This window comes from Schistocerca serialis, chromosome 8 (assembly GCF_023864345.2).
Source record: "Schistocerca serialis cubense isolate TAMUIC-IGC-003099 chromosome 8, iqSchSeri2.2, whole genome shotgun sequence".
Lineage (NCBI taxonomy): Eukaryota > Metazoa > Arthropoda > Insecta > Orthoptera > Acrididae > Schistocerca > Schistocerca serialis.
In genome coordinates this window covers 215156359-215168885 of record NC_064645.1, presented here as the reverse complement: position 1 = coordinate 215168885, position 12527 = coordinate 215156359, and the positions used below count along the sequence as shown (strand labels likewise).

The 12527-nt window shown below is 39.8% G+C and overlaps 1 protein-coding gene across 1 annotated transcript in view; it reads left to right on the top strand.

Moving 5' to 3' along the window:
* LOC126416932 (formin-2-like) overlaps positions 1–12527 on the top strand; it is a 277023-nt gene that overhangs the window by 69672 nt on the left and 194824 nt on the right. The window contains 1 exon segment of the mRNA XM_050084812.1: positions 10181–10372. Within this exon segment, the coding sequence (XP_049940769.1) occupies positions 10181–10372 (192 nt within the window).

Genomic DNA, 12527 nt, shown 5'->3' with positions numbered 1-12527 from the left:
GCCTGAAGTGATAATTTTGCAACATGAAGTCACCCGAGCAATTAATTCTACACACAATTGGAAAGCCCCTGGAAATGATAAAATAGCAAATTACTGACTAAAGAAGTTCACCTCAACACATTCACATCTAACTAAATTATTTAACAGTTACATTGCAGACCCATACACATTCCCTGATACACTTGCACATGGAATAACCTATCTGAAACCTAAAGATCAAGCAGACACAGCAAACCCAGCTAAATATCGCCCCATAACATGCCTACCAACAATCTACAAAATATTAACTTCAGTCATTACACAGAAATTAATGACACATACAACACAGAACAAAATTATAAATGAAGAACAAAAAGGCTGCTGCAAAGGAGCACGAGGATGTAAAGAGCAACTGATAATAGATACAGAGGTGACATATCAAGCTAAAACTAAACAAAGGTCGCTACACTACGCATACATTGATTACCAAAAAGCCTTTGATAGTGTACCCCACTCATGGTTACTACAGATATTGGAAATATACAAAGTAGATCCTAAATTGATACAGTTTCTAAACATAGTAATGAAAAACTGGAAAACCAAACTTAATATTCAAACAAATTCAGATAACATCACATCACAGCCAATACAGATTAAGCGTGGAATATACCAAGGAGACTCATTAAGTCCTTTCTGGTTCTGTCTTGCTCTGAACCCACTATCCAACATGCTAAATAATACAAATTATGGATATAATATTACTGGAACATACCCACACAAAATCACACATTTGCTATACATGGATGATCTAAAACTACTGGCAGCAACCAATCAACAACTCAACCAATTACTAAAGATAACAGAAGTATTCAGCAATGATATAAATATGGCTTTTGGAACAGACAAATGTAAGAAAAATAGCATAGTCAAGGGAAAACACACTAAACAAGAAGATTACATATTGAATAACCACAGTGACTCCATAGAAGCGATGGAAAAAACAGATGCCTATAAATATCTAGGATACAGACAAAAAATAGGAATAGATAATACAAATATTAAAGAAGAACTAAAAGAAAAATATAGACAAAGGCTAACAAAAATACTGAAAACAGAATTGACAGCAAGAAACAAGACAAAAGCTATAAATACTTACGCTATACCAATATTGACCTACTCATTTGGAGTAGTGAAATGGAGTAACACAGACCTAGAAGCACTCAATACACTAACACGATCACAATGCCACAAATATAGAATACATCACATACATTCAGCAACAGAAAGATTCACATTAAGCAGAAAGGAAGGAGGAAGGGGATTTATCGACATAAAAAACCTACATTATGGACAGGTAGACAATTTAAGAAAATTCTTTCTAGAACGAGCAGAAACTAGCAAAATACACAAGGCAATCACTCATATAAATACATCGGCTACACCACTGCAATTTCATAACCACTTCTACAACCCTTTAGATCACATAACATCAACAGACATGAAGAAAGTAAATTGGAAAAAGAAAACACTACATGGCAAGCACCCGTATCATCTAACACAGCCACACATTGATCAAGACGCATCCAACACATGGCTAAGAAAAGGCAATATATACAGTGAGACAGAAGGATTCATGATTGCAATACAGGATCAAACAATAAACACCAGATATTACAGCAAGCATATTATTAAAGATCCCAATACCACAACGGATAAATGCAGACTTTGTAAACAACAAATAGAAACAGTAGATCACATCACAAGCGGATGTACAATACTAGCAAATACAGAATACCCCAGAAGACATGACAATGTCGCAAAAATAATACATCAACAGCTTGCCTTACAACATAAACTTTTAAAACAACACGTTCCTACATACAAGTATACACCACAAAATGTACTGGAGAATGATGAATACAAATTATACTGGAACAGAACCATTATAACAGATAAAACAACGCCACATAACAAACCTGACATCATACTCACCAATAAAAAGAAGAAATTAACACAACTAATCGAAATATCTATACCCAATACAACAAATATACAAAAGAAAACAGGAGAAAAAATTGAAAAATACATCCAACTGGCTGAGGAAGTGAAAGACATGTGGCATCAGGATAAAGTTGACATCATACCAATTATACTATCAACTACAGGAGTCATACCACACAATATCCACCAGTACATCAATGCAATACAGCTACATCCAAACATATATATACAGCTACAGAAATCCGTAATTATTGATACATGTTCAATTACCCGAAAGTTCCTAAATGCAATATAACACATACCGTACAGTTAAAAGGAAGTGACGCTTGATCAAGGTCCGTGTCACTCCATTTTTAACCGGACTTAACGTCTGAGAAAGTGAAGGAAATAATAATAATAATAGCAGCTTGGCTGAAAATATTTGCTTTCAGAGGCTTCAACACCCTCTGGTCCTGTCCGGTCCTGGTATCACCCAGGCCAAACCAATGAAACACAAGCAAACATGAACTGTGCAAGCAAAGTCAACTTTACCCCAGGTGGCACACAACTCACCCGTCGACAGGCGGCAGCTGGATTTTCGGATTCAGGGGAGTCCAGGCTAGCACGGCAGGGAATATCGAAGATCTCTGGTCAATTTCCCTACAAGCAGAAAACATGCATTTTAAAACTAAACATCGATACATTGATCCAAACACGAAAACTAAATAATCTCACATAAAATATTGATCAACAAAAAATTCTCATCCTTGCTCTTCGAGAATCATGACTAACTGGCAATGAAACCTTGCATTACGGAAACCACTGCATCTTCAAGAGCAAAATACAACAGAAGGTAGCGAAACTTTGTCACGGCATTTCTCGAACACAGATCTATCATCAATTCTGTCAAAGAAATCACACCCATCAACAGTCGACTTATGACTATGCCCATTCAGAGCCCCAGCAAAAAATACACACTCATCAATGCACATGCCCCCACCAACATCAAAAATAAGAAAAACACGGAAAATGTCGAAAAATTCTGGAACACACTCGAAAAAACTATGAGCAAAATTCACCAAGATGATGTGAAAATACTAATGGGAGACTTCAACTATCTATTTGGGACAGAAAAACCCTATAGAAAAATCATTGGTACAAATTCAACACACTGAAACACTTACACCAATGGCACACGTCTGACTGACATTTGCCAACAATTCAACCTCAAAAGGATGCCTACCCACTTTAGAAAACAACCACTTCCCAGGTAAGATGCTTGGCTACCATGTGCAAGTGGCTTTTGTTCGCCTTTCAAGACTCGCTGAAAGCCAGATTTTTAATTCTTTTGTAGCACAGCTACAAGCAGGCAGATACAAACTCAATAAGGGAATCGTAAGACTACGCTTGAGCAAAATTCGTCTTGCTACTTTCAGTAACCATTAGTGTCAGCCGGCCGGGGTGGCCGAGCAGTTCTAGGCGCTACAGTCTGGAACCGTGTGACCGCTACGGTTGCAGGTTCGAATCCTGCCTCATGCATGGATGTGTGTGATGTCCTTAGGTTAGTTAGGTTTAAGTAGTTCTAAGTTCTAGGGGACTGATGACCTTAGAAGTTAAGTCCCATAGTGCTCAGAGCCATTTGAACCACATTTTTGAACTTTGGTGTCAGAGCTAAAACCTTATGGTACTGCCAAATTCATAATGCCATTTTTGTTTTCTGCCGACATATTTGTTGTTGTTGTGAATAAATACTTTTATCTATTAACTGCCACATTTTCATAATACTTGCGAATGATACAGGAAATACAGACCTTTCAAAGCCAAAAGTCAGTAATATCCTACTAATACGTGTTAAAATAGGCTCAATCATCTTGCAGATACTTAATGCTTTATTAAGATATACTGCCATCGTGATGTTTCTGTAGTAAACTGAATTTAATTTGTATTAGTATAGTGAATATTTTAATTGAATTTTTCATTAGTTTACTGAAAGCAACAGTAATCATCAAGAAGAAATTAATGGATATCTAAAACAATCTGACAATGCTAAAGTAGTTTACAAATTCTATACCCGTAGGAACCTATTGGTTCTAACGATGTCATTAAACCCGTGTGGTTTTAAGAGTATTTCCATCTAGAAATGAATTGCCTTCATGGTTCGTTGATCAAGAGTGGGAAAGGTAAAATTTTACGAGTAAATGACGAGAGGGAGATGTGCTTGAGAGAGGACTTCCCTATCAATACACTTTCCTATCAATCTCCTGGATAGTTCTGTTGCTCTATTTTCTTACACTGCGACCAAAAGGTGTCTCAGCTGTTGGCAACAAATTCCAGCTGTGATGCACACACCCCTTGTGACAGAATTTTTAGCCCAAAGCACACTTTTGGGGCTATAAGATGTAAAATATTCCGTTCACACTACTCTTTGCTCGAGTTTACCTCTTTTGGTGGGGCTCAGCCTTTCATTTCTTCTTAGGAAGTTAACAATAAAGGCATCATAACACCTCACTAATAACAGTACTGCATAGGAATGCTCAATGAGCGACCTGATGTCATTCAATAATAGTCACTCTGTTGATTTTTGTTGTTTGGAATTAGAGCACGCAGTACTCGTAAACCACACTTCTGCACTTTGCCTGTTGAATGCAAATGTCGCATGATGGTTAAATGGTAATCCATCACATATATCAGTAGTCGAGACTTCCTTAATATGGAAAATCATTGATACCAGAACGATTTGGCGTATTTTTCCCAAAAGCACTCGCTCCACACACAGATCAAATCTTTCTAGCTGCCTCCTGTGCATTCACCCCTCTGTTATACCAAAAGTAACTATTGTGTTGCTGACGTTACACCTATTTCCACTTGCGACTCAATTTTACAATGCTTAACCGTAGTTCATGATTTTCAAGTATGCAAAATCAAATGCTTAACTGCAAGATGATAACTAGCGCTTTAAATTCGATAATGGCAGTTGATACATACACTGACAGCATTGCACTGCTTTCACATGGGTGGTGCCGGATTTCAGGCGGCGTGTGGCGTCTGGCCGGTGGACAGTAGCCACTGCAGCGCGAGGAAACGCTCGTGCGTAAGCTGTTATGACGGCGACGCAACCACGAGCTGTCCTGCGGAATTATTTCTGGAAGTACTTGTTATTGCTGGTGGGCAGAATGTGAAGCAAATTATCTTAGATTTTCAATCAGACTCATAACTTCAGACGTGGGCCGAAATGTTGTAAAAAAAAAAAAAAAAATAATAAATAAATAAATACAGTGGGGCACGAACCCCCGACTATAAGTTCAGAATGCACGACGATTACCACCAGACCACAGGCTTACACAACCTGACAATATCTTGGAAGTAGCACTTCCTCCTAACACTTCCACGTCTTACAGTGTTGCCAGATTGTGCAGATGGTCGGACTTAGAGTTGTCAGGGGCGGTCAGTTTCATTGGCCATGTTAAGTGAATGACTCGGACTTAGTCTCTGTGGCGGCCATCTGGCGGTCAGTTTTTATGTCTAAGACTGTACAAAGTATGCCAATCATAAATAGCATTGTTTTTTGCCATTTCATTAATGTCTTGTATTTGCAAGCCCATACCCATTCCTTCATTATTGCTTCAGCTAATACAGTAATAAGTCCTCTTGCCATACATCTGTGTGAGTAGCAGTAATACAAAATAAGCAGCAAGACAGGTGAGAAAAGAATCTATGATCCATGCAAGAAAGTGATCCAGATTCTGAGCTGTCAGCACAATCTCAAAATGAGGATTGGAAATCAAATAAGCAGTTGGTGTAGGTTTGATGCAACTGTTTGGTTTAATGCTTAGAGCAGGTCATTACTCTGAGGTAACACTTGTGTGCAGCCAGAGAGTGATACACTGAAAGGTTCATTTTGTTACTGTTTGATTAAAGAGTGATCTATATCTTGTAATTTTATCTTATTTTATCATTGTTTAACTAAACTAAGATTAAACTGTAATTCTGTTCATACATACCTCGATAACATAAAGACAGCTATTCCTTACATGTACATAAAGTACACCATTTAATAAGAAATTTACAGGCAAATACTCAACTTCTTACCTCTCCTAATCATAGTGTATACTCACTGAAATACTAATTTAAAATATTAGGAAACAGTCTAGCGCTGACAAAGGTTTTAATTCATTACAAAGAGGCCAGGAGAGTGAGTTTTAGCACATGGTATATCATTGTTTGACAGTTAACATCAATCTGCCAGGTGTGTGGAGCAAACCGTGTCTTTTTGGCAAACAGATTAATTGCAGGAGTTATGGACTTGAATTGACACGCTCCTCCCTGCCCATCCCTCAGTCTCAGACTCCAACAGATACCTCACATATATCTTCTTCTTGTACCCATTCTTGGGAACTGTGAGCCTCAAGGTGCCATATTTTGACATCCTTGAGAAGTTCTTTAATTGACTGAAACCGTAAATTGGATATGATTGCACATGATGGTTTACTTTTTGAATTCTGTCAGAAACCACCTAGTAGGCTCATTTCTCTGCCATTTATTTCCACGTTTGTAACTGTAATGGTTGAGGCTGTATTAATAACTAATGGGTGGTGGAAGAAGCCTTCATGTATGTCAGGAGGCATTTGACCCACAGCACACATCATATGAACTCATGGTTTCACATGATGTGACAGATGAGTGACTAGAAGCGTAGTATCAATGGAAAGCGAGGGAAACAGGCTGCAGATGTGAGTGTGAATGAACAATTCTTTATTATTCTCTTGGGCTTGAACAAATATTTTAGCAAGCTGTCATCAAGGGTGCAACCTGGCATTGTCCAGTAATATTCCTGTGTTAGTGTGACATAGGTGGTGCAGATCACCCGTAGTGCACACATGTTGCCCAGAGGTGACATGCTTACTCAGCATTGCTGCAATGCCAGGCATTGAGTTGACAAAGTCAGTCACAGCCTTGTGGCTGGCAGCTAGTGGTAGACAGTGAAGACTTCTTATGTTGGAGCCAAGTGTTGCAAAGATGTGGCAGGTGAAAGTGTTTTCCAGAATCAAACTTGGGATTAGTGGCTGAGAGAGATGGCGGCTGGCACATAGCTGCATTGCCATCCTGGTCATACATTCTTGCCTCGGACTGTGAGATGGTGGCAGATGGTTCAGCAGGCAGTTTCATAGAGGCAGTGGCAGAGGTGGGCTGTGTCACAAGTAAGCCGTTGTCTGGCGTGGGACAGCCCAGCTGTACCAATAATGACTGCATTAGAAGGACACCGTTGATCTTGCTGCAGCTACTGTAATGCAGCAGACATTGTAAAGTAGTCCAGCAATGCCAGTGACATACTTTTGTGGGCCAGAGGTTTTAATACAGCTGCCTGGAGCTGACTGTGTGATAGATGTGTCCAAGGTATGGGTGATGCAAGGCAGGTGGTGGTCAGTGCAGGAGTGGTCCTGAAGTGGAGGGTGCTGACAGATCATTGATTGCAGCTGCTGCAGACTACATACTACATTAAGACTTGCTGTGGTCTATTCTGCTGCACATTTAGAGTGTACCCTACATCAAAGTTAAGCATTGTGACATGTGCTGTTCACACTTTCCTGATCAGTTAGTCCACTCTTCTAAAATTCCTCAGCTGCAACATACTGTTTCCCTAAATCTAAACATCCATGTGGTGGTTTTCCTGATTTTAGTGTTCTCTCAGCAGCATACAGTCACAGGTAACTGCTTTCTAAATGTGTTATGAGGGTAGGGATATACAAGTAACAAAATGGCTAGTGGATTGCCCACCAAGCTCATATCATCTCACTGAGGATCAAATTATGTGAATACTAACTACAGTCTGCTGTGCACTGTGTCAGTGGAAGCAAATAAAAAAGCAATAAGGCAGTAAGAGGAGTGATCTATGATTGTGGGACACATGATCAGCATGTCACCAATCCCTCAAGCCATTATTGCTAGCAGATGAACCCTGATAATGCCTCTGCTTCTTTATTCAAGCAGCTCCTTATATGTCCTCACAAGGGCTCAAAAAAGACTGAGGTACTGGGAATTGAATCTGGGTCTTTCCACACTGAAAGTAGTGAAGCTAAACATTTGGCTATGGAGCCAGTAGGACTGTTACATTTAAGGAAATGACAGCTAGAAATCATTTCACCAGCTGTCAGAGAGGTATGAGAAGCCCAGCTGTGATCATGAAATTTCAATGAATCCTATAATTGGCACTGTTGTCCCCAGAATTGATAGTAACACCCTGGTTCTGAATCAGTTGCTTTGGAGAAATGAACAGGACAAAACTGTTCTAGCAGTACATGGGAAGTGAGGATGGTGAAATACCCTCATACTTCAAGAAAGATGTAATAATCCAAATACCAAAGCAAGCAGCTGCTGACAAATGTATTACTAAAAAATTAGTTTGATAAGTCATGGTTGTAAAATGTTAACATAAATTATCTTCAGAAGAACAGACTGGCTGATAGAAGATGACTGAAAGATGATAAGTTGTAGTTCTGAAGAAATATAGGAACACAAGTGTCAATACTGGCTATAAATAAATGTCATCCAGAAGAAATTAAAAGTGTAAGTTTTGTTGATGGCACTGTACCATCAGAGGTAGTACATTATTTCAGATGATCGTTTGAATCAATGGACAGTGTCTGGAAAAGATCACAGTGTGAAGATAAAGTAAATAAAGAGTAATGAAGTCCTGTCAAGTGAAATCGGCAGATGTTGAGGGAATAGAGTAAGGAAGTAAGACATTGAAATGCTGGGCATGTTGTGTTGTTTGGGGTGTAAAATAACTGACAGTTGCATAAAATGGAGATGAGCAACAGTAAAGAAGATTTTCTTGAAAAAGAGATGTATGTAAATGTCAGCTGTAAATTGAAGTATTAGGAAGTCTTTTTTGAATGTATTTATTTTTAGTGTTGCAATGTGGATGATGATTGGTATTAACAAGATGAGCCTAGAAACTTTTCAAAACTGATGACACAGAAGAATGTTGAAAGTTCAATGAGTATATTGAATAATTGATGAATGTATGCTGGCTGTATCTTGTCGAGCAATTGTCGGTTTGCTAATGAAGGAAAGTGTGAGGTAAATATTGTAGAGGGAGACCAAGGGACAAATACAGTAAGCAGGTTCAAATAGATGTAGGTTGCAGTTGTTATCCACAGAAGAAGAGACTTACCATACACTAAAATGCAAAGTGTCATCAGAGTGGATGATGATGACTACTCAATGGCCATTGAATTATATGGTGGCAAGTTTGCTGTTTTCATTTAAATTATGTTAACCAGTCTTGGTAAGCATACGTGCCATTTGAGTATGTCGTTGTTGTTGTGGTCTTCAGTCCTGAGACTGGTTTGATGCAGCACTCCATGCTACTCTATCCTGTGCAAGCTTCATCATCTCCCAGTACCTACTGCAACCAACATCCCTCTGAATCTGCTTAGTGTATTGATCTGTTGGTCTCCCTCTACGATTTTTACCCTCCACACTGCCCTCCAATGCTAAATTTGTGATCCCTTGATGCCTCAAAACGTGTCCTACCAACCGATCTCTTCTTCTAGTCAAGTTGTGCCACAAATTTCTCTTCTCCCCAATCCTATTCAATACCTCCTCATTAGTTACGTGATCTACCCACCGTATCTTCAGCATTCTTCTGTAATTTGAGTAAATATCGTTTTTATAAAAATGTAAGGGCAGCTTAAGATTAATGTAAAAGACAATCATATAAATGTTGAGCATATTGTCATATAGCATTTGTAATGTCTTTGTTCAGTCACAGGCAAATATTTATTCTGACAATTTTTAATAATAATGCCACAAGCTGTGCTGCATGCATTGTGCTTTAGTAGTTAGTACCACTGCCTGGTGGTCTGCGGATCACCAGTGCAAATTCAATCACCAGAATATACATTCTAACCGAAGAACACTGTAATTCATTGCTCTAACAGTACACACATATGGAAGACAAGATACAATACAATTAGCAATACACAAGTGGCTGGTAGAGCCTTCTGCTCAGGCCTACATATCATTAGTTTTAACAGAGGTGCAGCCAGCAGGCTGAGAACACAAGTGCTGTTGTATTAGCAGGCTGGTTGGCCTCTTGTGACCAAATCAAGGACAAATTTTACCCATAAACTATGAAGTGAGCACTATTCTCATGTACATTTCTTCAGTGGTCAATGTAGGTTGTTGAGTCATGCGACATGCTGCCACTGGTGCATAGGGTCAGAAGTGGTGGGAGTGCAGGCAATTTGGTAGGACAGGCAACACTGGTGCAGTGTCCACTTTCATGTCAGAGTCCAACCCCACAGAAGGAGGTTGCGGTGAAGATCGTGGAACAGGTGGCACTGGCTGTGGTGGTGGTGGTGGTGGTGGTGGTGGTGGTGGTGGTGGTGGTGGTGACAACATTGGAGATGTCGGATGTGACACTACAGGAGCCAGGATCCTGCCATGGCTTGTGATGGCTGAAGGGGGCATCCACAGTAGAGGATACAGTTGTGAAAATGTTGACAGCATTGGTTGAGAAGGCAGGGGCATGAAGTATGAGGTAAGAGACTGGCGGGCAGACGAAGGACATGATAGTGGCGGAGGTGCACCCAGTGTGCAGCCATCCATGTGAGGTTGTAGGTGGTCAATGTGTTGTGAACCCCTTCCCTCAGCCACATGGACAACAGAGAGGTGTCTGCCATGAGTACTATTGATTATCGATGGCATCATTTTCGGTCAACAGCCAAACTTGCAAGCACAAACAACTGTGCCAGGCTGGGAATAGTGTGGAACCAGTGCTAGTGGATGGCCTGGCATCAGCTGAAGCAGATGGAGCAGAGTCTGAGACTGACAACTGTGCAACTACTCTGCTGGACCCTTATTGCCACCAGAGGTGAAATTATAAGAACTGACAAATTGATCCAGAGCTACTTCCAATGACATATCTAAAATTTATCTTGTCATCTGAGTCTGAAATGTTTGTACTAGACCTTCAGCTTCCCAGTTCAGTTGAGGAAGGAGAGGAGGAGCCATGATGTGGCAAACACCATTGTTTGTAAAAAAAAAAAAAACCAAAAAAAAAAAAAACTTCAAATTCATGAGATATGAATTGGTGGCTGTTGGTGGTTACTAACATATAGGAAGACAAAGCAAAAATTGTGGCCGCCACAGAAGTAGACAGACAGTGCACCACATACGGAAATTTAGAATAGGTATCAATTAAAACAAGCCAGCAGGAATTCAAAAAAGTCCCAAAAAATCTACATGAATTTGTTCCCATGGCTGCTGTGAATCCAGCCACGGTGACAAAGGAGCATGAGGAGCTGCCTTATAGAAGGCACACTGTGGGTAGGCTGCAACAACTTATGCTATTTCTTGATCAATGCCTGGTCAAAAAACATGTCTGCATGCTAATGCTTTTGTATGTGCTGCACCCAAATGCTCCACATGTAATAAAGGCATAACTTTACACTGAACAGCTGACAGGACTACAACCCACGGAGCAGTGTGCTCTGTAGCTAACAGCACTCTGTTCCAAACAAAATTGTAATGCAAAATAATTTCTCAAAGGATCAGAAGCACAGCCCAGAGGTTTGTCCAGCCAGACATGTTGCACAAAAGAAACATAATTACCTAAAGAGTGATCTGGAGCTACTGCAGCTATAATTTTAGTGCTAGTATCAGGAAAACTATCAACATTATTTTGAGCTTCTACGTCTAAATGAAAACAAAGTAATTCCTCTTTACCAAACTCTGGGTCTGGACCAATCTGCAAATGCAATAAGGGATCAGCATTTGCATGTTGCACTGTAGGTAAAAAATATGTCTCATAATTGTTTTTTGACAGGAAAAGAGCCCACCACTATAAGTGATGCCGAAGGGGAAAAAGAGACATGAGTGGTTTGTGGTCTGTGATCAGGTGAAACTTAGGCCCATATAGAAAAATGTGATTTTATTTTAGAGCATACACAATCACCAAAGCCTCTTTCTCTACTTGAGAATAATGCTGTTGCATTTAATTTAAGGATTTAGAGGCGTATGCAGTAGGGTGTTCAGAAATGTCCACATACTTCTGAGCAAGGATTGCACCAAGGCCTAACTGAGGTGCAACTGTTGCTAACATGGGTTGCTTACCTAGCTGAGAAGTGACCAAACAAGGGGCTAACTGCAGTTTAGATTTCGACAGTTTGAATGCCTGATCACAAGCCAGCAGCCAGTTGAAAGGAACATCAATACATAATAATGTATGGAGCAGTTTTGCCACAGTATCAGCATCTGGTATGCATTTGTGGTAGTATACAATTTTAAAATGCCTGTAATTCTGTTATGGATATGAAGTGTGGCAATGCATCAATAGCATCAGTATACTGGCGCAAAGGTTTAAAGCCAGCAAGTGACACATCAAAACCCAAATAATAATGAATGGTTGAAAAAACTGTGCCATGTCCAAATTGCACTTGAACCCTGCAGACTGTAAAACAGAAAATAGAGTATGATGGGCCAGCAAATGTTCCTCTGTAGAGGCACCAGACACTCCTATGTCATCTACATAGTTAATGCAGCCTGGAGCTGATGCAATAAGC